General features: G+C 48.3%; 7 protein-coding genes across 7 annotated transcripts, besides 10 other annotated features; 3 read left to right on the top strand and 4 right to left on the bottom strand.

Moving 5' to 3' along the window:
- Positions 1 to 447: 447 nt before the first annotated feature.
- ACLA_023690 (uncharacterized protein) lies at positions 448 to 1241 on the bottom strand (the record flags this gene model as incomplete). The annotated part of the gene is made up of 2 exons (XM_001269080.1): positions 448 to 865; positions 946 to 1241. The coding sequence occupies 2 exons, from the start codon at positions 1239 to 1241 to the stop codon at positions 448 to 450; spliced, it is 714 nt and encodes a 237-aa protein (XP_001269081.1).
- Positions 502 to 588: a microsatellite.
- Positions 1242 to 2159: 918 nt separating the features above from the next.
- On the bottom strand, positions 2160 to 4850 carry ACLA_023680 (putative SH3 domain protein; the record flags this gene model as incomplete). Its single annotated transcript, XM_001269079.1, has 7 exons — positions 2160 to 3287; positions 3363 to 3517; positions 3570 to 3933; positions 3982 to 4055; positions 4117 to 4269; positions 4402 to 4749; positions 4823 to 4850. The coding sequence occupies 7 exons, from the start codon at positions 4848 to 4850 to the stop codon at positions 2160 to 2162; spliced, it is 2250 nt and encodes a 749-aa protein (XP_001269080.1).
- A 1127-nt stretch (positions 4851 to 5977) lies between these two features.
- On the top strand, positions 5978 to 7912 carry ACLA_023670 (serine/threonine-protein kinase; the record flags this gene model as incomplete). Its single annotated transcript, XM_001269078.1, has 1 exon — positions 5978 to 7912. One exon carries the CDS (start codon positions 5978 to 5980, stop codon positions 7910 to 7912), a length of 1935 nt encoding a protein of 644 aa, XP_001269079.1.
- Positions 7913 to 8808: 896 nt separating this feature from the next.
- ACLA_023660 (mitochondrial 54S ribosomal protein uL15m) lies at positions 8809 to 9836 on the bottom strand (the record flags this gene model as incomplete). The annotated part of the gene is made up of 2 exons (XM_001269077.1): positions 8809 to 9430; positions 9514 to 9836. 2 exons carry the CDS (start codon positions 9834 to 9836, stop codon positions 8809 to 8811), a joined length of 945 nt encoding a protein of 314 aa, XP_001269078.1.
- Positions 9837 to 10762: 926 nt separating this feature from the next.
- On the bottom strand, positions 10763 to 12807 carry ACLA_023650 (putative mucin; the record flags this gene model as incomplete). The annotated part of the gene is made up of 3 exons (XM_001269076.1): positions 10763 to 11931; positions 11997 to 12270; positions 12328 to 12807. 3 exons carry the CDS (start codon positions 12805 to 12807, stop codon positions 10763 to 10765), a joined length of 1923 nt encoding a protein of 640 aa, XP_001269077.1.
- Positions 12808 to 13644: 837 nt separating this feature from the next.
- Positions 13645 to 13689: a microsatellite.
- Positions 13646 to 13698: a microsatellite.
- Positions 13699 to 14124: 426 nt separating this feature from the next.
- Positions 14125 to 14154: a microsatellite.
- Positions 14155 to 19985: 5831 nt separating this feature from the next.
- Positions 19986 to 20015: a microsatellite.
- Positions 19986 to 20405, top strand: ACLA_023640 (uncharacterized protein; the record flags this gene model as incomplete). The annotated part of the gene is made up of 2 exons (XM_001269075.1): positions 19986 to 20028; positions 20272 to 20405. 2 exons carry the CDS (start codon positions 19986 to 19988, stop codon positions 20403 to 20405), a joined length of 177 nt encoding a protein of 58 aa, XP_001269076.1.
- Positions 19987 to 20015: a microsatellite.
- Positions 20366 to 20400: a microsatellite.
- A 40-nt stretch (positions 20406 to 20445) lies between the features above and the next one.
- Positions 20446 to 20472: a microsatellite.
- Positions 20473 to 23625: 3153 nt separating this feature from the next.
- Positions 23626 to 23924, top strand: ACLA_023630 (uncharacterized protein; the record flags this gene model as incomplete). Its single annotated transcript, XM_001269074.1, has 2 exons — positions 23626 to 23642; positions 23729 to 23924. 2 exons carry the CDS (start codon positions 23626 to 23628, stop codon positions 23922 to 23924), a joined length of 213 nt encoding a protein of 70 aa, XP_001269075.1.
- Positions 23923 to 23951: a microsatellite.
- Positions 23924 to 23951: a microsatellite.
- Positions 23952 to 25212: the final 1261 nt, after the last annotated feature.

Raw genomic sequence — 25212 nt, 5'->3', positions numbered from 1 at the left:
TGTGCGTTTGAGACATACAAGCCACTGAATTCTTTCCCTGTTATCTTCATATTCAAGCCGGAACGGTCATCAACGACAAGTATGCCAACTCTTATAACAGTTCGATTCCCCTGTCTATATATTGTCCTCTTGATACCCATGAGTATGGGTGCTGGTTTCCTGGGCGTATATGAACAGTCAGATCTGCAGAACTACACCACCATGCACAACCTCAGAGCTGCTATTCTTACGAAAACATGGCTAGATGAAATGATGCTGCAGATGGATTCTTGGATCTTTAATCAAAATAAAAACCTTGACTTTACTTATACTAACCATCAAAGCAACATAAAAAGCTGAAGAAAGGAAGCGTGCCATCCCACATATCCTTCGACCCATAAGAACTCCAGACAACACGAAGCACATCGATAACCGACAACCGCCATCCCAGCCTGCACGAGCATAACATTACAGCTCAGTCTCGAGATCCTCCACTGTGCGTACTATGTCGCGAGCGGCTACGATGATGCCGATGACTGTGGTGCTTACGACCATAGTGACTGTGATGTCCGTGGTGATGGCGGTGGTGGTGATGGCGCTTATGATGATCATCCCCATGCTGTTTATGGTCCTTGACTTGGTCACCGAGGAAGTTCCCCAAGAGCGCGCCACCCAGTGCACCAAGCAAACCGTGCTCTTTTTTGTGTCCCAGATAGTATCCGGAAGCAGTCCCCAGCAGCGTCCCTGCCAGATCACGCTCGTTCCCGGACGCTCGGTCTTTGGATCTAGATCGCGCTCTCGATCGCGATCTCCCTTCCGATGCATCGCCAGAGGCATGCGATCGTCTGCGCCGTCTCCGAGAAGAGCTTCTATCCGCGTCTGGGTGCTGATTACTGCATAGGCGTCAGTCTCAGACCTGGACCAGATGACAAGGAAGGAGGTGTCATGCACTTAGGGGCAACATACTAATACTCAGCGTTACTTCCTGGGCGACCACTACCCTCGTAATTCGATCCTACCTGGCCATTCCCCGGGCCATATTCGTACCTCAGTGCATCGGAGGGACTCAGGAAGTGTTTCTGCGGCTGAGGAGGTTGATTCTGATACTGCCTAGGCTCCTGGCTCAAACCGTGCTGAGAATGGTACGACCCATATGCTTGCTGAGCCTGAGTATGCGGGGAGTCTGGGGTCCCATAGAAGGCTGCCCCGCCATTAGGGCCTGCTGCGTTGTAGGGCGGATACTGGTTGTACGAGTCTGACATTGTGTAGACGGCGATCGTAGAGTTTCCTAGGACAAACTCAAATTGGATGCATGCTGTTTACTCAAAGAATAGAAGAGCTGATTAATGCCAGGACCCTGTTTATATGGAGAATCTCCAGGGCATGGATTATTCATTGTCTCGTGCAGTTGATTGCCAGCCGTCTGACTGTGTCTGTGCCAGATGACCATCCCCCGCGACATGGACCAGTCACGGTACATCCCACCATCACCTAGAATGCCCATACGCTATACGAGAAGGGTTGGTCAGGTCATCAACCCCTGGTAGATCGCCGAGGAACTACAGCACTGCGTATACAAGAACACCATCCGCCGCAGAGCATGAACTTCACCAAATCCTCTACCTACGATTGATGGTTCTCTACCGGCTACGACAATGAAAGAAAGTGCATGCGAGAAAGATCTCTGTGGCTTGGATGTGACACCCTTGATAACATGAGATGCTAAATTGGCTGTAGAGTAGAAGAAACATAGCAAAATGGACAAGTCCATATGTGTATGCCGCGGGGTATCCCTATAAAGTAAGACAAATAATGGAGCGAAAAGAGAAATGAACGACGGGATATAAGCTGGAGTCGAGGCCAGCCTGTGCGAAAACGTTTAGTAGTCACAGGTCACAGCAAAAAGAACCCAGTCAGCAAAAGACCAACACTTGACGGATTGTCTGAAACATTCCACACCAGCGCCCGTTCCACTCGAAGATGAAAGGAAAGAAAGAGAACCGAGAATGGATCAAGAAGGAAGCGAATGAAACAGAAATGGGTCCAAAATGAATAAATGAACAGCCCGCGTAATGCGTCCAGCACACTCTGAGCTCCGGGCTATCGTGAGGGAAATGGTATCATCATGCGGCGCAAAATATAGTGTCCAAATCAGAAGTAGGGACGAAGCATATGAGCAATCATGAAGATGCAATGCTTGCCGACCTCGTTGCAGATGCAGTTCGTGCCCGCCGACCGACCCAGTCAGCGAGCATCAGATCTAACTGGCTACCCATTTCCTTGATTCTTCTGCTCTCTTCCTTGAACAGACTGCCTGTAATTGGATGTTCCGGACCGGCAGGTGGAATGTTGGAGTTGTCATGCACAATGATGTACAGGTCACGGATATCGTTCTCATCGTCAAGATATGACCTCAAGCTAGCGTCGCTCCACGTGTGGGTATCAGGAGAGATCACGTCCAGTGGAGGACTCAATGAACCGGCAGTTTTGTCGTCATTTGGAGAGAATGGCGGCGAGATCGGGGACGCAGACTGGTCTCTTGGAGAGGACAGAGTCGGCCCAAGGCCGAGTGGAGCACTCGTCTCCATGGGCGACACACTCACAGGAGATTCTACAGTCCGGTCGTGATACTCATTTTGCTGTTTCTGGGGGGATCTTTGTGGTGGGGATGACACAGAAGGTTGAAGGTTCACCATTCGGTCATACGGGCTCTGCCTCGGCTCAGGAGGTGATTCTGGAGACTCGATTGAAGCATTCAGATCGTCAGTCTTGCTAGGACTACGACTGGTGAAAGAGGTTGTGTTGTCAACAGGAGGAGTTATGACTTCCTCCATGTTCACAGGAACTATGGGACCTGGGGATGGAGGTAAAACGTCATCGTCGTCAGCCAAAACTTGTCGAATTGTATCCGACTTCTGTTTGACCTTGAGAAGCGCATCCTCGCCACCCAGGCTGGGCTGAGAGACAACGGTTCCCTGCTGTGGTTCTTGCTTGGAGGGAGAAGTAATGATCGAGGTTGGCTTCTGTAGCTTACTCGCCTGCTTTTGTGCCGGTGTGATTTTAGACGGCCGGGACTCTGGGGATGAAACGGACTCAGAGGACGTCTTCGGTGTTGGCGAGGTTCGAGATAATTCTCCTGAAATCTTTTCGGGTTCCTCGGCATCGTCTTCATTTGACTTAGTTTTCTTATCCTTCCTTTTGAAGAGCCCACTGAGCATGCCTGGCTTCTTGTCTTTTCTCTTCTTATCTTCTTTACCTTTGTCATTTAAGCCTAAAGCTTTATCAAAGTTTTCAAGGCTTCCGCGACCCTGGATATGGAGGAGTTTACCGTCAGTATTGATGATCTGCGCAGATTTTCATGAAAGATCTAGAAAGATACACACCTCCTTAGTCTCAGTCGTAACGTTGCTGTTGTTCACTTCATCACGAAGCAGGTTAGGTGTTAGAGATATTTTCTTGGTCTCAACAGTGTCGTCTTTGAAAAAGGAATCCGTATTCCTCACGGTTCCGTTTCGAGACCTGCTGATGGTACTCTCGTCTGGTGATATGATTAGCGAATTTGATGGCCTAACATAGCGCAACTTCCTTACTTGTTGCATCTGATATCTCTTGACTCGAACGTTGCTTCTCAGGACTGATAGAACCAGACTGATGAAGCTCGTCCACAATTTCCGACTCATCAGAGACCCTGTCGCGATTTGGCTTTGGCCTCAGAGGTTCGACGACAATGTCGTCGTTTTGGTCTTCCCGGATATCATCATCTTCACGCAACATGTCTCCATCGCTAAGAGAGTCTCCATCATCCAGGTCATCGTCGGTCGAATAATCGACATCGGATGCTTCAATGTAAGTAGGAGAAGTAAATGTAACGGTTTTCGCGTTTCTGCGACGCATTGCTTTCTTCAGTGGATTCTTCGATTTTTCTGAATTATCCCCAAGCATCGTTGCTGATAGCTGCCTTTTGGTTAGTGAATTGATTGGATGAGACGTGGTGGTACGTACATCAACATTTCTATGCTTGTTTAATCTTGCAAGTCTTTCCGTGGGTGTCTCAATATGCTCAGCAGGCAAGTACCCTATCAAGTGTCAGAGGTCTGTTCTTGTACGAAAACGCTGAAGGGGGAAAAAAAGAATTACCTATACTGCCATCCTTTACAATTCGCACAAGCCACCAGTAGCTGTTGCTATCGTCGAGAAGCACCATTGTGTCTCCCTTTGCTGCATTGGCTTGTCCATCAACCGTGGCGACGAAATTATGAAGCGCATACACGAATTCGAAATCGATATCCTCTAGTCAGTGTTAGCTATATGTCAATGCGAGCAAAAGACCATTTAGCATGTATAGAAAACTCGGGCCAAAGAGATATTGCAACAAAATCAAGGAATCCCGCAGGCCTAGCGTTTTCGAGGAAAAATCCTTACCATCATCAATTGATGGTGAACTCGATATTTTGTCCATCAGGTCATCATCCAACATGTCATCACTTTCTTCATCGGCAAGATCGCCTTCTTCTGAGCCCGCGCCGCGATTATGATGGCCTAAGCCATCGTCTATTCCCTCTAATCCGTCGTGAATATCCATCCCCTCGTGGTAATGATTGCCGTTCAGCTGGTCGGTATCGGGGTCGTTAAGCATTTCAGCTCTCGAATCTTGATCTGCATGTCGAAGGGTGTTTTCCTGATGAGGGGCAAGCCCACTATCGGTTTCAATGGGGTATTTCGAATGATCTTTCGCAAATGGGGCATGGTGATCTTGAAGATCAAGGGTGTCTAACAACGGCAGGTTAGTGCTTGGGCGGTGGGATCGGAGACTTATGATCGCATCGATTTATGCGGTTCATACCAGCTCGGACAATTCGAGGTCTCGCCATATTTGTTCTCTCTCAGATGACTCAATTGCCGGAAGAGCGAAAAAGTTCAATGGGAGAAAGAGTGCAAAGCGACTTTAGAAACCCGGCGACATCAGTGTCAAAAGGAATGATAAAAACAAAACCCAACTCGATCCCAGCGGGGTTGGAGAAAAACGATGTCAAATGATAAGGAGATTCTTCTGAATCAGAGACGCAAGGACAAAGACCTGGCAACTAGAGAGTAATCAAAGTTATAACGTGGACGGGACTCGATCAACTCCGCAGGTAGCATCAGCGGCGCCGCAGGTATAACGAATGGCAATGAACAGTTCAAAAGCGGCCAGATGACCTGTGGGACGAAAGAAATACTTCCAGAGCAATTCCTCGACAGCAATGAAACAACGTAAAGCGAAAGAAAGAAGTATGCAACGCCCGTGACCGTGTCAATGACCGGATAATCAACGTGCTCCCCAGACTTCTAAGACCACATCCAAAAGGAGGTCCCCAGAATGTCCAAGCAAGCGCCCCTTGCGCGCGCTTATTGCAATTGGCCTGAGGTCCCTGAGCCAGGCAACCCGGCGGAAAGCTCTAAGCCACGATAGGACTAGTGTTACCAGGTTAGTCCTTAGGGCATAAAATTGATGATTTGCCCCGCTTATCAGGTGATCTTTCGAGGTCAATGGGGTAATTGGCTAGCGCTCATTGGCCAACAGACTCAGTTCGTGTCGATCTGCCACCCCCGCCCGCAGTTCAGTTCCCGATCCACTCACGACCCTCTTTCCGGATTCACCCGATACAACCCATCCTTGCCCATTTTTGTGTCACATTTGATGTCGTCGTCAATCCTTCCATCAGTATTTGCATGAGAACAGATGACAATCTATCTAAATTTATCCCACCTCTGACTTAAACGACGCTTCTATTCACTGGGGTACTGCTGCCTCCATCGTACCACTCTTTTCCCTTATGGTTGCCTTCCGATAAGCGACAGCGTCATATACAGCGGCCTCCTCCCACCTTCTTCCATCGACTCTCTCCTATGTAGTCCCCTCATTGAATCATCAAATTATCGACGAAGTCAGGATTCCCGAAGCGAATTTTACCTTTAAAAAACATTATCGAAATCGTGTCGTGCTCTCGCGGGGGGCATGGCTCACAAAGAGAGAAACATATTGGCAGGCTTGAAGATCGAAACTTCTTTTCAGCGACATCGGTGGCAAGGGCATGAAGGAGGCCGACGGGGGACGGAAGATAGAAATGGCATCGAGGGCGACCGTACAAACATCTTTCACGATTCTGGCGCACGCCGTTGCGGTACTGATGAAGACAACAGTGTCCTAAGTGGTCTACATTCAGCAACCCCTCCCATCTCGGTCCCTCGTCACGATGACCACCCGGCACCGGATACCAGCTATCCGCACAAGCCAGAGGATGTTCAAGCCTCTCCACTAGACAGCTACACCCACAATCGCCGCCCCTCTATCAGTTTCGACCCCACTGTTAGTGTGGATTCTGGCCAACAACAGCCTCTAGAAGAGCCGCTGGCCAGGGGAGAGGCTACAAATCGAGCACCTTTCAAATATCAATCAAAGAGCTCCGGGTTGCGCAATGCCCTGTCCCAAGAGGACAACGAGGAGCACCGTACAAAGCCTGTCGAGTACGGCTCCAGTCCCAGAAGATATCGAAATCAGCATGGCTTTCCCACCGGTCCTCGTGGCAGCTTCCCTGCCAGCCCCGAAGAAGAAGCGCCCATGGGCTCTGAACTTGAACGTCCAACTTCCTTAACATCGGTCTCGACTGTTTCTCCAGTGACGGATGAAGTACGAACCCCGCCCGAGAGTTCCAGGGACTTGCTATCACCCATCTACATGGCATCTCCAGTCCATACATTTGCTTCCCTCGATGACCGCAGTTCTTGGTCTGGAAGCGTCATGACACCCTTTGGAAGCAAACCTAGAGGCTTGCGGGGCTCTACACGCCAGAGCTCCCGTCGTTCGACTCTCTCAAGCGGCAAGTCTCCAGCTAGCATGTTTCTTTCCATGTGGAGTAGTCGTGAAGAACCTGCGCCAGAACCCGATGATGAAGGTCAAATGGTCGGGACGGATTATGTGCTTGGAAAACAGATCGGTTTTGGTGGCTTCAGCACAGTGAAGGAAGCATACAAGGTTGAAGAAAGGGGCGGAACAAGACGCCTTGCAGTCAAGATCGTTCGAAAACAGGTCTTCGGAAAAACTGAGAATGAAAACGACATGGTACAAGCAGAATTCGATCACGAAGTCCGCGTTTGGCGATATCTCAACCATCCAAACATTTTAACCCTGGATGCTGTCTATGAAACCGATTACGCCACCTTCTGTTTCACAAAGCTAGCCATTGGCGGCACTCTGTTTGACCTCGTTCGCCAGAATCGTCAAGGCTTGGATATCGCTCTTGCCAAAAAATACACCTATCAGTTAGGATGTGCCTTGCGGTATCTACACGAGGATGCTCGCGTCGTTCATAAGGACATCAAGCTTGAAAACTGTCTTCTCGACCCCATTGGATCCTCGGACGGCTCAGGATCCTCGAACCTTGTCCTCTGCGACTTTGGTATGGCCGAATGGTTGAACACAGACAACGAGGGTGATTCCCCCGGTCCTTATGGCGATGCAGCGGACCGACCAGCTCCAAAGAATATCGGTCCTGCCGGGTCCAGTACTAGTGTTGCGGGAAGTTTGGAATACGCTTCCCCGGAGTTACTCCTCTCGATTAATGGCGTTATTGATCCTTCCGTGGACATCTGGGCATTCGGTGTCATCATCTACACTATGATTGTTGGATCACGGCCTTTCCAAGACGCCTTCGCGCCTCGCATCCAGCAAAACATTCTGAACGGAACCTGGGATCGGAAAGCGATTCTGGGCCCCGAGGACGACTCGCCAAACCGCCAGGACCGAGAGGCTGCTCTCGAGCTGATCCAGGGCTGTCTGGATATGGACGTCGGAAGACGTTGGAATATCCGTGAGGCACTGTCGTCGCGCTGGCTGCACGGTGTTTCTGAAAATGTGCAGGACGGCGCAAACGAGTCGATCTGGAAACTGTGAATACTCCTATATCTCGGCAGTTTTTGCCAAGAACTATAAATTTTCTACGCCCTGAGATGCGAAAGATTGACATGAAATTTACGAATTGCGTTTGCTTTATGATGGATCACGCCAGCGCTGCTGTGATGGAACAAGCGCTGGTGAGGGATACTTGATCATCTGTGATACCCTTTAACTATTCCTTTTCCGTGGTACTTTTAGGTTTCCTCATGATGTTTATATATGATCAGCTTGATATCCTTTGCGTTTTCTATGCTTCAATTTCGGCTTGATTTTGTACGGTCTGGTTTCTTGAGGATTGGGTTATCGCTGGGCCTTTTTTTTTTTTTCGGAAGCAAAAGTCATTACGTATGTGTCTACGAGCACGGCGTTCAGACTGGGCCGGGTTTTACTTACGTTCCTGTTATTTTTTTTTAACGATGGCTCTATTAATGTACACATTCCATCTACATCGTTTCCCTTTTGTCCGGGCTGACTCAATGTGATCCCCGTGTACTTCTGTCTTCATCTGGCATTTGTATATCTTTGTCGTAGATCGACTGGCAGTTGTGCTAGTAACTCTTGTAGAAACAGCACCTTGACGCCCCGCGTGCAAGTTCACTGGTAGCGGTCAGTCTCACTGGCTGGTCTTTATGCTTTTTGAATTTGGTATAGGCTTTACGTGCTGTTCAGAGATAGGCAAGAGAAGATAGGTAGAGAGACCAAATCCCAGGTGTTATCCATTCAAACGCAGTATTTATACAAGTATTCCCACAAATCAGAAGAAAACAGTAGCAGACGAAGCCAACACAAAAAAAATAAAAGAAATCGGCTAGTTGTATCAAAAATACAAAGGAGGGGGCGATCAATGATCCATAAAATAGTAGCAAGACCCAAGAATCCCTTCAACCACCCTACTACCAGAGTCTGTTCTCGGGCAAGATCTTCTCCTTCTTGACGCCAGCGGAGGACTTGCGCTCCGCCGGTGAGCGGAAGAACAAACTGGGGCTCTCGGTGGGCTTGAGCAGGTGGCTCAGGTAGCCGCGGTGGGCCGGGTCACGGTAGTATTCGATGTCGCGTCTCTTGGTAGGGTCGGGGAGACGGTACTTGAAGCCAGAGTCGCGCATGACGGCGGGCTCGGAGAGGGCTGATTCCTCGAGGCCGGCGGCCTCGTTGAGGGCGTCGCTGCCACTCTGGGGGCTCCAGGCGTTGGAAACGAAGGGGTGCGTCTCGCGCTTGAGGATGCGGGCAATGGCGGAGCGGGTATAGAAGCGGGTTGTGACGGAGCCGCCGGCGGCCTCGACGGCGGCGATGGCCGAGGCCGAGGCGCGCGAGACGACGATGTGGATGGGCTGCTTGAGCACGTTCGCGTCGGCGGTGGTGCCGCGGGCGAGCAGCTTCACGCCGTCCTTGGTCTGGTGGATGCAGCGCGACTGCGCCAGTTCGCGAATGGTGATGGGGCGGGTTGGGTCAATGCGGCCCTGGTCGATCCAGTCCTGGATGCGGTCGAGGTTGGCGGGTGCGAGGTCAAGAGCGAAACTATAGGAGCAAGGCCAAGCGTCAGTCCATTGCCTTTTGCTCTTCATTTCATCGTCTCCTTTCCTCAAGACTCGGGGACATACACGTTGTTCCAGCCACGCTCACCGTGCACCACGATCTCCGGCGTCTGACCACCATTAAATCCCGCAGGCACCTTGCCGTGCTGCTTCTGACCCTTATGACCCCGTCCAGAAGTCTTACCCTTGCCGGAAGCGGGACCACGACCTCGTCTGATCCTCTTGTTGTACGCTCCGGCGTTATCGGACAGCGACGCTAGAATGTGTGCATTGCGGCTCTGCTGCTGGAACTGCGGCAGGAGGAACGACAGTGGCGACGCTGACGAGACGACCGGTTTCGATAAGATCTGCTGCCACCCCAGTGGCAGGACCTGAAGTCTAGGAGGCATTGTGATCGTGGGACGACGTTGATCTGGGACCTGAGGTTTCTGTTCGGCGTTGACGATACAGCGGCAAAAGATCTTCGGGATGCGGGAGCGGAGAAATATCGGTCCGGGGATTTCTCTCCGCCGTTGCTTTTACTATCACCAACTATTATATTTAGCCCCTTCGCGTCTGACGTCGTAAGAACGGACTTTGATATTATTCGAAATGAATTTGTCCATGAATATGAATAACAAAATATCAATCCTTGGGACGAATTTACTCAAAGTGACTCGTAAAACGCCTGTGTTCTAACATGATCGCGTCTTCACAGCTTGACCTTGATCAAATAATGTACGGTCTCATATATCTACTTGTCACCACAATTGCTCTACCAAGGAGAATCCTAAAATATTTCGATTCCTTAAACACAAAAGGTAGCCAGAAAGATCATTTCACTCCAGGTCGGATTCAGTACACCATGCTAGAATTATAAGCACTACTCGGGCTACGACTACCGGGTTTCAAACCGTAACGAGATATAAGATGTTGTACAATGTGTCATTGTCCAAGACCAATATGGTCGGATCAAGCCCTCTTGGGCTGATAAAAACGCCTAAAATATGCAAATGCAAGTCTGGATGGGGACAATGTATATGACCTGACCACATGTCGGGGGAACGAGAACAGAGACAAAAATACAACGCGTCGCGTCACTCAGAAAACCTCCCAATATCACAGGATTGTCCCCATCACAACACAATGGAGAGACAGCTGTGGCCAGGGTCGAAACCATCTAATGCTAAACGCCGTGATGATGCAAGGTCGTATTGAAGGGTGTGAAAGATTCTGTACAATATACAAGTTGTTGAGAGTCAGAAGAGAAAGGCATCCTTCTCGTATCAATGGTCGTAAGAGGGTCGTAAAAGGTGAAAAGTAGTGTGACAGGATATCAGATCGAGTAGTTGGGAGTAGGGTGGAAGTTCGGCTGAACGAATGGTCCTTGTGGCCAAGCTTCATGATGAAGATAGGGCACTGGTCCTGTGCGCCGCTCCGCAGCCGTCTTCCCAAGTGGCTGGTAGTGCATATGATCAAATGGAACACTCCGCTGCTGCTGAAGAGAAGTGGATGGGGGCGGGATCAACAGGGTATTGACCGCCCGAACAGGCCGATACGGCGAGTTCCGGTTCGCCAAAAAGAAAGAAGGAGAAAGATGCGTTTGTGGCGTGTGAACAGAGTACGCAGATACCGCTGGCGACACGGTTACGGATGAAACTCCATAGGGACTGCTGTGGTACCGTGCAGGGTCTGGGAGAGAGATAGGAGTCGTGTAAACACCACTAGTCACCGGTGGCACTGCTGGTGCATGCGATACCTGGGAAACATGCGCGGCCCAATTCGTGGAAGAAGTATATGGAGCGGAAGAAGGAATAGCACGGCCAGCGGAAGGAATTTGGGGGGTAGAAGTGGAAATGGTCGGAACCAAGTTGTGTGACGAGGTAGGGAGGTTGGGACGCGGTAGATGGGAGACCGGACCAGGAATGAAAGGTTGATATGCCGGTGCCGAGGTCGGGGTAACAACTGGCGGCAAAGACGGGATACTGGTCAAGGTTGAAGAGGGTGGAAGAGTAGTAGTCGGTGGAATTATCTGAGGCATCGCCATTCTCTTCGCAGGGTGGTCCTCGGTTGGGCCCTCCCGGGTCCGCTTGCGAGGGTTGGCAAGCTGGATATCGGTACCCAGTTGAGGAAGCGATGTGTACGAGGGTCCATTTGTTGGCAGATTCCAGGTTGGCTGTAGACGCATAGAGTCGGATGCAGGTGGTGAGGGCAGCTTGGACGGAGTCGATGACGACAGCTGGGGAGTTGGTCGAAGGGTGGGAGAGATGCGGAGCAAGGGGGTTGTGGGGCTCAAATCGGTCTCTTCTGGGATCACAGATGCCCTGTTGAAAAAGTCCGAGAAAACGCCCAGCTTCGTATGCCACTGAGCCCACTCTTCCTCCGACACATAGAGATTGTATCGAACGTTGCTGAGGAATTCAACTTCCATGACATGAATTTCTTGCACTGGTATGCCGGAGACCTCGGCCCATGTCTTGTTCGTATATGTGTTATCATCCAGGACTAGGGGACTTTGTCAGCCTTCTATCGCACACAGTTATCGCGGAGACACGAGGGCGAGATCTCACATTTGTTTCCCAGCATTAGGGCAATGGTCATCAGTCTGAACTCGCTGCCTTTCTTTCCCCGCACCGCCGGATTGAACTTCTTCAACCTGTAGATGAAGAGAAGCGCCAGCAGGATCACATTTTGGCTCACTTGAGTGGTCGATAAGATATTCGTTACCCACTTCTTGAAACCAGCAGTGGGAAAAGCTTCAGGAACAAGTGAAGGAACCACGTTTAGCCGCTCTTCAATCGTCTTCAGTTTGGATGTGCTTTCGAACCAAAACAGACATGTCATCTTGAAGGTGTTAATTCAACGCATGGCATACCATGAATGGACAGCGTCAAAGCTTACCTGAGCAGCGAATTCAGACAGGCTGCCTTTGCTTTTGTTGATTGACGACGGAATCTGTAGATAAGAGGCTGGGCTCGACTTCTTTTGACTGACAGGTTCGGACACCGGAGCATCCTGGGAAGAAGGCTGGCTGTGCGATTTGATCGACGGAATCGTGGCGGAAGAGGATTCATAATCTGAGCGAGGATATCGCGGCGCCTTGATGTAGGGAGGAAGAATGATGCCATTGTGTTTTCCTCCATAATTTGCCAGTGGGAGAGACTTGTAGGCCACCCCATTCATATCGCCGGGGGGAGTGGGCAGACCGTCCCTGAAGGGAGCAGTCCAGCGGTGATCCGAGACCTCTGAAGTAATCTCTGGATACTGCTTTCTGGCTGTTGTCGAGGTGTCGTCTTGCAGAGATGGATAGAAATTCGTGGTGGGGGTTATCGGAGCCGGGGCGGAGGGGAAGTACGGCGGAACCAGTATCGGAGGAGGCATATGGTACGAAGTGGTCGAACTGGATAGAAGATGGACAAGTGAAAAGGAACCCTGGAGAACACACGAGTGTCATGGGAATCTCATTCCACCTCTTCTGATTGTGCCGTGTTATAGATCAATGGGGGAAATAGCCCAATGCACCGAGTTGCCGCGCGCAATGCTGGTTCGACGTCTCTAGAGATATGGAAGGAACGAGGAGATCAGGATTCTCAAATAATTGTTTGACTCTCTATGCAACTTGATAACAAGACAGCGGTGGAGTACTGGAGAGGTAGACGACAGCAACCGATCTGGTGAATGCTGACCATGCCTTGCCCAGATGGAATGAAGGCACAGAAGGGGGTGGGTAGATGGAAGAACAATGTGGACGAGGCCGATCCAGAGCAGGCAAGAATCACACAACAGGACTAGAAGGAAGTAGTCATAGATGCTTGAGCATCGGTAGAAAGTGCAGGTACAGTTCCAAGATATAGAAAAGGGAATACGTTCCAAAGGAGACGGGTCGTTGGTATAGAGGTTGACGCAAGTATCAGGATAATGAAGGAAAGTCTAATAGGACAATGAAGTAGTAGAATGGAACGAAATTAAAGATGGAGTCTGAATAATAAAAAGAGAATTCAAAAAAAAAAAAAAAGATCATTAGAACAGACTTGATCCTTCTATGGATCCAAGCCATATAAGAAGAAAATAATCATGGTGTATAAAATTGATAAAATATATCCATCTGGATGGAACTGAGAATGAGTAGTAGGTATGAACTATGGAGTAAGTAGGAAGTAGTAGTCAGAGAAGTTTGGAAGCGTGGAAAATACGAATTAGAAAAAAAATTTAATAAATAAATAAAAATAGTGAATAAAAATAAAATAGTGAATAAAAATAAAATAGTGAATAGAAGAAGAAAAAAAAAGGAAAAAAAAAAGAGGTAGTAATAATAATGGAAGGATGAGGTCAAGGACTCAAGACATCATCCCTCAATCCAGCAACATCACTAAATCTGGCTTCATATCACTACTATGCTAGGTGACTTATTCCGCTAGAAGAGCCAGGGTAGGTTTAGTCCGAGTGCTTCGTCCGGAGAAAATTTAGTGGTAGATAGTTACTAAGGTATGTACTATGGTTGAGTCGCAGGCTCAGCTATCCAATATCCATACAGAACCGACAGAGTTTGACCTGGACGCAGGTCCAGAGGGTTGATCCTCCCTTCTGGACTCGTTTGGGTCGGTTCCGGTTTGATTTGGTCATCGATGTATGTCAAGGGTTGGGATGGGATGGGATTAGTGTGATTTGTCTTTGCTTTGTCTTAGAGCGATGACTGACGAGAGAGAGAGAGATAGCGAGAGGGAGAGACCGGTTGATGTCAGAGCCACTGGGGGAGCAGGCTAGAGTGGATGCATAGCAGCATAGGACATAGTACAGAGCAGTTAGTGGAAAGGTAACAGAGTCAGCACTTCGGGTGCCCCTAGACCATTTTCGGCTCCAAGTGTCCTTCCACTGCCTGCCAGACAATCAAGAATCAGACTGTCTGAGTCTGGAGTTGGAGATCTTGAGACTGGGGCTCAGAGAGGGGATGGTCAAAAAGAGAATTCAATGAATCAATGTAAAGAGCGCCCAAAAAAATGGAGGGGTTCGCACTCTGGATGATGATTGGAACATGGGTGCTACAGTCTACTACACTTCCTACGAGACTAGACGACTAATTCTACTAAAAAGACCCATATCAAATCCAATAATAAAGTCTGGTTTAGCGTTGCAATGCAACCGTCGCTGTTGGCTGCTGACGAAAAAAAAAATGGATACAAAATGAGCAAATAAAAAGAGGAGGGGCGGCAATGGGCATTGCTCATCAAGCCCGGGAGGAGGCACGGGAGAAAGTCAGTCTTTCTGTAGATAGTCGTAAAGTGAATGAGTAAGTACTCCGTAGACTAAGTACCGAAACAAAAAAAAAAGGGGGGGGGGGGGGAGGGGGAAAAGGAAGAAGAGGTTGGTGCACCTTGGGATGGTTGATCACTACTTGTTAATATTATGGAACCGGCGGAAGCAGTAAGAATGTGTAAATTAAAGAAAGGGACTGAATACCTTACGGAGGACGGAAGTAACGGTCATACACTCTACATTTTCTTTACATACAACCAGGTCTGGTACTACTAAGAAGGCAATAGGAGGAGAACAGGCCCAGGATGGAACCGGATGGCTGCGTATGAAACCCATCCGTAATTGGCGAAATACCAAGTGGCTTGCAAAAGGTCAAGTTCCAGCTCCGTCCAGCAGGACGAGTTAGTTAGGTTATGACCAGGCCAAAAAGTCAGGTCAAGCCGTCAGCAAGGTGGCACTTTTGTTTTGTACGGAAATGTCTGGGTATGGCAAGGGTTGGTTGAGTTCAGGTTGATGGATGAATCGGTCGGGTTGTCATGGATGCGTAAAGAAGAATACCTAAAACTTACACAGTTAACAGCCAGGCGTCGTAAGATATGCATGTGTAATCCTCTGTACGGTGGTGCCGGCCGGTGTCAGATAAAGCACAAATTCGGATAGGCTGGAATGGATGGCGACCGACAGTTGGATGGATTGGTGTGGTTCTGACTGTAACTGGTTAAGACGTAGAGGGACCTAGGTACCTAGGCACCTTAGGAGTAGGAGGACAACTGATGATGGGCAATTACCATTCATTACCATTCAGTACACCGAGTAATTCTATGGGCGTAAAGCCTTCCTAGAAAGTAGATAGGTACCTAGGTATCACAGGTAACATGGAAGCATGTTGATGGACACAGTGTGAGGCTTAGCAGATCCCAGCCAACAAACCCACCCAACAAGACGATCCGAAAGAAAGAGCGAGAGGAAAAAGAGAGAGAGATGGGCAGAAAGGTTTCAGCGAGGCATTGCTCTCTCTCCACTCAGTGCTACTATCTTGAGTACCCGTCCATAGTTAGTCCATACTAACGACCTACCAAGCAGGCTGAATAGGTTTCCGAAGTGGTCCAAGAATGAGGAGGCTTGAGAAGCCAAGGCAATACCGAAACCACCTGGACGTCTGGGACTCTGGATTGTAAGTAAGGCATCTAGGAGCCTCCATTGGACGGGTAGGTGCACAAAAGGGACCCATCAAGGAGTCTACTAAGGTACTACTATGTATGTAGACAGACACCTAGGAGTAAGGTAGGTAGGCGTCTTGAGAATGACCAGCCTATCAACGATGGAGGACTGGGCATCGATTGACTCCGAGAGATCAGTCCAATCGCTGCGTTCAACCTGTTTTTTCCATTCTGTTCTTGGGTTTCCAAAATCCAACCCACTAACCTTCAACAAACTAACCGAACTTGGTTTAGCCAGCATTGTGTTTGTTCTGGTTCTGGGCAGGCAGGCAGACAACAAGCCATCCGTACGTAGTAGTAACTACTAGTACATATGTAAGTTCTTTGTACGAAGTAGCTTACCTAGGTTAGCAACACTAGCCACTGATACATTTTTGCCTCCCCCAACAGCATTAATCCTACCACTAATAATAATGGTAGACAATTTGATCCTGGTAGCTATCGAGCGTTGTTCAGTATGAGTGGTGACAGACTACAGCGTGCTAACCAGCTCAACACAACTCATTCTTCGTGTGGTCAACAATTCAATCCACCATGATAACCCACCGCTTCATGATGATGATCGAGGAGATAGATGAATATGATCGAGAGTTGAGACTGAAGTATTGCTATCCACAAATCAATTGCCCACCCAATCCAATCCTTGGCCTCTGCGCGTCCGCGCAATCGTAAGATTGTTCCGTGTTCAATCCGAACCATGAAAATGAAGAATAAAAAAAAGAAAAAGAAAAAAAAATCATCGCGAATGATTCCAACTATCTCCAACTCTTAGGTTCAACACCGGTAGTTCTATCTACATTGTTCTCCGGAGGCACGGATTTCAGTCAGAGTTAATGCATCATGATTATTCGAGATTCCCGCGGCTACGACGATAATCAATCCTAACACTGACGCGATCGCCGGTTTCGAGCAGATAGGCTGACAAGAAACTGTCCCATTCATTTATTCCTATCCCCCAGTGGATCAGCTGGCCAAAGAAAAAAAAAATACAGAGTAAGTAGAATCTCCGGAGTATGGGAGGACTTGCGTTTTCTTTCTTCCTTGAAAAGATGGGAAGTCTGTACAGCCAAGGATCCATCCAGGCTTAGACGAGCTGAATCGCGGCCTGTTCGTGGCTTTTTTTTGGCCGACAAAGTCGCCTAGTAGTATGGTGGAGTTGGTGCTTTAATTAATATCGTCAAACCTGTCCAAAGACAGTTCAAGGAATTGGAGAGAAAGGAAGGCGAACTGATTTCCATGGTTGAATGTGAATGTGATGATGGTGATCATACTCAAAGGACTTGCGGCATTCAGCGGATTGGAGGTGAAACCAACAATGGCCCTTGAATCCTACACGGCTTAGGAACGGAATAATTATCTGGTGACCTAGTGTTGCCCATTTCATATGTCCCTAGCATGGGTAAGGGTGCGCAACATTGTTGATAGTAGTGGTACTCCAGGTGCAACAGATGATAATACCATGAGAACAAAAATTAAAAAAAGACTTTTGCATCTGGGCACAGGGTATATTACATGCTCCTGCTTCTCGAGAGTGCCCCAGATGAAGTAGCGATGGTAGTCGACTTACAACCAGTAGGGAGTTTCTACATGAAAGTACTCTGTAGCTTCTTTCAGCATGATCCAAGCAACCACAGGATAATCCTATCCAATCGTCCCAAACCACAACAACTTGTCCTGATTGGCTAAGAGCCCGCGTCATTCAGAGAGTACACAGTAACTCTGCGCAGTTTGACTTTCCAGTCATATCCTAACTCCTAGAAGGGGTGATCATTAAGACGATGATAATGATGGTGGATTGATTGTTGAGGCATTTGGCAACCAAGGGCAAATTCCGACAGCAGTGTCCCGTGCTGCGTCCGGTGTCTCGCTTGCAAGTTGCAAGTTATAAACATGCTATGGTTTAAGAAGGTCAACAAGAGCTAGGAATAGGATGGGAAGGGTGACTCTGGCCGCGCTGGAAGGCTGATGGTTGATAATAATGACATGCTCAAACAACGCACCAATATTGACCCATGTCCCATACAGGCATACAACCTCTTAGAAATCGGTATTATCTGCCTATCCACATGGGTGTGGATAGTCCATGCCAATCTTCAATCTCGTTTCTTGATAGTCTCAGCACCCCTCTCAAACCCCCATCATCAATGACCTGATATCGTATTTCGCTGTCTCCTTCATCCAGGATTTTATTGTTCTGGGGCAATTTATGTGCTATCACATCAATAACCAGACTAACCTCCCGTCTCTTGGAATTGCAATTACCACTAGTAGGGATTTCCCAGATGTACGTACAGGAGCTCAGGGGCCCAAGCCTGATGTAAGCACGTAGCACTCCGTGCATAAGATAGTAGGATTGAAATAGTTCCCAGTTCAATACCCAGTACGGGGAGTATGGAGTACTACGGTCTAGTAGTTATGGGGAACGGAGGCAGGCTATTATGCATAGTACATTCTGAATGCATGTACAGACTACAGATGCTTTCATGCAACCTCTCATTCGTCCAGTTACCCCCAAAGCGGCTAGTCGCTCTTTTTCATAGGGACGCCGGGGAGAGCGATAGAACGAGTACCTTCTTCCGAGTTCAAACTGAACTGGTGACCACAACTGTGGCCGGTCGGGGATCGGAATACGACCTGGCTACTAATTGTACGGGGTCCTACGGGAATAACAAGTTAACAACTGAGTAGGCATTCGCAAGCGTCGGGCGTCGTGATATGGAACAACCGCGGAGTTGAATCGGTGAAATATCAGTAGATATTCTCGCCCCCCAATCCCTTTTGCCTCTTGTATCATGGGTGTCACGGATGGGATATGCCAGTACAGAAATGGTACTTACCTGGGTATTGACGAGGTGATGAACCCTGGTTAGGATGGGAGCGGAGGAGAGTAGGTAATATATTGAGGTATGACCAGAATAATGATGCATAACCTGATCATGGATCCCAGTCATCTGCAAGTCTGATTGGTGTTGCACTGCCATTGCCGCAGATCAGTCATCAAATTGTGACTTTTACTTTCTGTTTTACGTCAAATTAATTCCAATTAATGGCAATACCATCTGATTGACATATGATACGGCGTACCAGGGGCAACACTGCGGGCATGGATCCTGATTCCTGATACTTACGGGCAGTACGCGCTGAGTAATTTATCCATATCCGCAGTCTGTCACAGATTGAAGCTGGCTCCGTCCGCATATACACATAGCATCTGATTCACTTATTGCTAGTAATGATGAGAAGACAGGCTCATCTCAACAATGAATCCATGATGCCGCGGAAAAGATGATGATGAGTTGGATCAAAGGATAGCACTAGTTAGGACTTCCTACAAAGGTAAAAATCTACAGAGTAGAGTCGTCAGGTATGCGCCTTTACTGTAAAAGCCTTGGTTACAGATTAAGGAGTGTCAACATCTCGCTGATCAACAATTGATCAAAGCACTGAGCTGAGTGAGGTCCAAGAATGGCCTTCTGGACTCCGGCGGTTAAAGTGCCTAGGAAGGATGCTCCGCCTCTCCTAGAGACCTTATTCTTTGACTTGTTGGAACTTTCTTTTGTCTCCCCTTGTCGTGGATCCTGATATATCGGTTCTTTGGCACTGATAGTGATATACACTTCGTGGGTCTCCCGACTTCTGTCTTTCTCGGATAATTGCCTCCGTCAGCCCAACTATCATTGAAAACAGGCAAGACCACGATCATAAAGGCTCGCTAGCAGTCTAGTAGCTATACATAGTCCACCGCTCTTCCAGATTACGGAGTACCATTTGTTCCAAGGTGGGCTGAAGTGGTGTTCCAGAACCCCCAGATAAAGAAAAGTGTCCACTTTTCAGAACCGTGCCACCGTCCAGCAGGATAGATGATGAGCTGACTGCTGAGGCGTGGAGATGTTTCGATTATTGACCATAGTGCCTCCGTAGGAGGGAGTGTTTACCTAGTGCATCCCTGGGGTGAGGACTAAAGATGTATCATCATCTTGAAATTGGACCGATTTGGCGTTCCGTCCCAGAGAGAGCGAATGAAGGATGTGAAAGCGGATATCGACTGGGGCTCAATCATCCGAGCACTTGATGGAGTTGGCTGCTATGATGATGATGATAATGATGATGATGATGTCCCTAACTTCTCGTCAGCGTGGCGGACAGTGACCTTGTGCCGGTATCCATATTTCATACTCTCTCATCCACGAAGAGGTGATGGGAACTTGGGAAACCTAGCTCCGAATCACTTTTAGTTTTGCTGCGGCGATCGAAAAGAAGGCGCTTGACCTTTTGAGGCAAGAAGCCTGGGACGAAAGGCTGCCTCTCGGTCCAATGTCCATAGTGGCATAGTCATACATACTACGGATAACTACTACTACTTACTAGATAGATAGATACTACGGAGCACTATCGTCGTATTCGGTGTCGATGCTCGATAGATACTTGTCACTACTTCCATTGCTGTCCTCCGCCGTCGTGAGGGCCCAAGAAAAGACCCCAAGAAAAGACCCCAAAAAAGTCTAAAGGGGAAGCGGCATATGGTAATTAACGAACGACGATTACCTTCTTTTTTTTTTTTTTTTTTTTTTTTGCCAGTGGGCATGGATGATGGATTTGGTTACTACTGGGCAGGTACGGTGGACAAAGTTCCGTCTGATTCAAATGCAGAGGCTAGAGTAGTATGTAGAGTGCCAAAGTCAGCGTAACTACGAACTCCTGACATTGATCGGCTCGAAGGTCATCTAGTTGGATATTTAGAGATCTCCTGGATAATTTCACATTTCCCTTCATTTCTCTCTCTTTAGTTTTTCTTTGGTTCTTGGCTTCAGGGAGTTCAACTACCAGTAAGTACCTACTTCTCGTACAACCAATCAGGTAGCTATTCTCTGGCGCTCGTTCTCAAGTAGTACTAGAGAGAAAAATGGTACAACTACGGTAATGCTTTGCGCAACTAAGGTAGAGTTATCCATATCGATAGTGCATGAATTGATAAGTGAGGATAAATATCGAGACTTGGAGAGCCAGCTACCACACAATTATTACTGCTAATATTAATAGTAGTTCATCTCGAATTCACCGCCTCGGGCTTTCCTGTTCCCCGACACAAATTAGATACAGGTTACAACCTAACTTACATAGTACAAGTTACAACACTGTCGCTGCTCCACAGATCATAGGTAGATGTTCGGTGGTTATCATGGATGTATCGAGTATCGAAGTTGCTAACCTGGTCGAAACCTTGCTAGTCATCACACTAGATACTGCGACTGAATCGTCGATGGTGACTGGTGAGGGTCAAGCTTCTCAGCGTGATGGGATGAAAGTCACAGTCTTGATTGTCTAGATCCATGCACTGATGCAGATGGATTTGGGACTTGGGTAGCCGACCATCCATTATGGCTTTGGGCGTGCGCAGTATCTTGATAGGTCCTGTCTGCAAGCAGTCACCTCGATACTGCACCATAGGACGTCCATACAGGAAGTTGGGACAACCCTGCACTACTACGGAGTACTACTATGGAGTATTTCTCTAATAAGTATACAGTGGATAACTTCAGAGCAAAGTTCCATTTTGAGGAATTAATGTTTACCCAACTGGCGGTGTCTCGTCTTGGTTTCTACTCAGCTTCGAACAATTAACTTTTAAAAGGAGAGTGAAGTGGATGATCTCGGGCATGGATGTCTAGTCTGGATGCTGCACCCTTCAACTGGCTGGTGTTATTGGGAGATCACAAGGCTGACCAACAAACAATTCACCCCCGTATGTTGATCCTGTGTGGGATTACTCAGAGTATAGAGATGTCTCGACGCCATACTGTTTCTTTACTCTGTAGGGATTCCCTTGAGCTCAGCTCTAAACTGGGAGGAAGATCAGCGTTACAAGTTATCACTTGGTCAACTGTCGTCACTCATCAAGACTCACGCAATTTTTATCATGATTTGTAGCATATTATTACTTACTGGTATCTCTAATTTCCACCCTCCTCGCGAGACTTCCCCTTTAACTACCAGAAGGGCAATGATATTCGTCGGAGATTTTCCCCTATTGTGACTGCACCTGCCTGTGAATGTGTGCAGGTTGCCCCGTGGGTTGGTTGTCATTCCAGGTCATCCATCAACCTGCAGCCTCGCAGCCCTCCTTAATCACAGCAGAACTAAAGTCTCAAGAGTTAGGCTTTGGACATTAGACACACTCCTACGCAAGGACCCCAACGTATCTATCTGTTGACGGTTGCCAGGGACAGATAGGCTGCTGGATTTCCCACCTTGCTACCAGACTCGGCTCCTTGCGTTTTCCTTATCCTTGCGGCTCGAGGCTTTCCATCAGCAGCGCATTCTTTTATTTGAGGATCAACAGCAACCACCACTTCATTGCTGTGGTGACTGGTGACATGGAATTGCACCGGTGATTAATCACATGCGTCCTCGTTCTGACTTAGAATTCAGCTGTGAGTTAAGTAACCCCTGCTGTAGCTGCTCAACCTCCTCCATCTTTCGACACGTTGATACAACTAGCCTCGATGAAGGTAATCCATATGTACTTCAGGGCTCATGGGAGCAGACAATATTGAGATGTCCTATCTCTTGTCCTTGGGGGCTGTGAGGGAATACACCTTACTCCCAATATATGGTCCAGTGCAGGGATTGTTTCACGGCCGAGTGATTCAAACTCTCAGACCTTTGGGATCCAGGGCTTTAGATGCACAAAAGCCAAATCCTCAATTTTTTTTTCCACGATGTCATCCGCTCCAAGTAAGAATTCTCGCTCTAAACCGAGGTACGCCCACCACCCTCCACAGCCACCAAGCAAACAGGGGCGTGTATCCTAGCATCGCATCGAGGTTTTATAGGCAACAGTAATAACAAGTCTGAGTAATGGCAAGGTCAGAGCACTCTTCTGTGCTCCGTACACTCCATACAAGATCGTCACAGTAATGGGCTCTCAATCGCTGTATAATTTGGCTCGAGTCTCAATCGCGGCGTGAAATAGAAGTCGAAGCCCAATCTTTGGTCTTGAGGCGTGAACAGGGGGTTGGTTCCGCACTATGTGAAACCTCCCTGTTATTATTATTGCTAACTTATCCATGATCAAGATGCCTGGAACCACAAGTTGATTGCGTCCGATCTTGAATATGTCCCACATACATAACAATCTTGAATGACCACCAAAACCTACTTACTCTCCATATTCCATAATAGCGTTCGTGTACGAATCCTGTTTCACTTCTGGAGCATGGAATCGCCCAGCTTTCGAGCCAAATATAGTATTCCGATTTGTCCAGGCCTAGCGTTTTTGGTTTTCCTGTTTACGACCTACCAACTCTTTTTCACATATCGTATCTAGCTAGCTTTGTTAGCTTACGACTCTCATTCATAAATGTCGTAACTACTGTGAAATTCTCATTACCGAGTCCACTTCGAATGGCTCGGACGTCAACGCCTCCCAAGTCCCAGCAGGTACGGAGGACTAAGGACCGGCATTTCAGCAGAACAATCTTATGTCAAAGGGACGAATGTCCTCTTGTTTGTTTCACCAATAGGCATTAGCGAAGTTTGTCTCGAACAGACAAGGGGAACGAAGCTCGTCGTGCTCAAAGCCAGGAGTCAGGACGTCTTCTGTCTAGGCCGATAATGGATCTGCCTGTCCTGCACGACTGCCTTGCTCAAAATTGTCCTACATTGCCCAGAGACATGTGAGAATCTAACCATGAACATTCGACTATTGTCGGTAAGCATGTTCAATATGGTTACCACTGTCCTGTGTGTTGTGAGGGACTCTCATTGAGAAGGACAGGAGCCCCAGCGCCAAATTCTATTGATGTGTGACCGCTGTCGTCAGGCTGAAGTATGTTTGTGGTTGGTCCAGTCGGCCGGAATACTTGCCCTCTCTACAAGGTGTACTCTCACTTCCTCGTTCGCCACTATGGAACAGTAAGAGAAGCCGATGTGCGTGGTGAGGAGCTTGCAGTTGTAGTCCTCATCACAGATCCACCTCACGGCGACTCCGTGAGGAGCCAGGCTGAGAGGGAAACATTAGTGTAAAAAAAAAAAAAAAAAAAAAAAAAAAAAGCACTAATCCCCAGTCTGAATCGGAATATGACCAAAGTACTCTGTACCTGTCACGGACTCGTCGAGCAGGACAGTCGGGATGGCAGGCACGCGGGTTATGACCAGGAAAAAAGAACGTGGAGCGTGAGTCGAGACCCTCAACCTCGAGTCATAGCCATAGTTCTGATGATGCAGATCGGATATCGTTTTCATTTCTTCTGATTATGGAAGTGTACTCGCGATGCATTACCCTGCTTGGACAAGACCAGACCCGGCGGCAAAAGGTACTTTGTAGCAATTCTGCCTCCGGAACAGTCCACGAACATATGCAATGGAACGCCAACATCGGCTTCTTTCGCATAAGGGTACAGTCCCCTATAAGGCTGGCTGTCCGCGGGACTCAGACAGGGCCAGGGATGGGTTTCAAACGCGACCAGGGGGCTTGCTTGCCGTGTGGGTTGAAGCCGAAACCTCTTCGCCGAATGGGATGCGATCTGCGTACGTTTGAGAGCAGGTGCTGATGCGGGACAGCGAGGCACTACGCCAGATAATCGGATGTTCATCTAGAGGCTGTCGCGACAAACCTCCAGTCACCGTGCTGTGAGAGAAAGCCATAACCAGGGTGCACATCTTGTCCCAAGAAAACGAGATGTTCTTGCTTTGCACAATCTTCATCTGGAGGACTGACTGTAGCACCTATGTCTCAACGTTAGGATGGTCCTGAACGAGACCACCAGCCACTCGCTTACCGCACATGCATGCCTTCCGCCCAAGCAGACCTCTATGAACAGCACTAATCCAAGGCCATGAGCAATCTGAATACCAATACCCAACAACCATATCAAGATCTGGCATCTAACACTGGACTTGAGCCCGTGAAGTGTCGCCATTGACCTCGAAGGCTGGGGTTGAGCTCGTTGCACCATCCACTGTCGATACGCGAATCTGGCTGCGTTATCTAGAAAAGTCAACCTTCATCGGCAAGCTGCAGAAGTTATTCGAGTGCATCGGTTTTGGTCCAAACTGTCAATGTACGCCTGGTAGACCCGAAACAGCGACGAGCCGAAGCTGCGGTACTACCCACTAAAGGCACATTGACGGTGCTTCTGATGACTGCGGAATACAGAGAGACTGCAAGATGGATGACTCGGTAAGATATGTTGGATGCCCATTGGCACTGGGAATTTCTGAGAGAATGGGTGTGAGGACACAAGATATGAAGATGTCAGAACAGGGATAGCAATCCCATTCTTTCATCATTTGTGTCTGTGGTACCAACCTT

The sequence above is a fragment of the Aspergillus clavatus genome, genomic scaffold (genome assembly GCF_000002715.2).
Source record: "Aspergillus clavatus NRRL 1 1099423829805 genomic scaffold, whole genome shotgun sequence".
Lineage (NCBI taxonomy): Eukaryota > Fungi > Ascomycota > Eurotiomycetes > Eurotiales > Aspergillaceae > Aspergillus > Aspergillus clavatus.
This window is presented reverse-complemented; position numbering and strand designations above follow the sequence as displayed.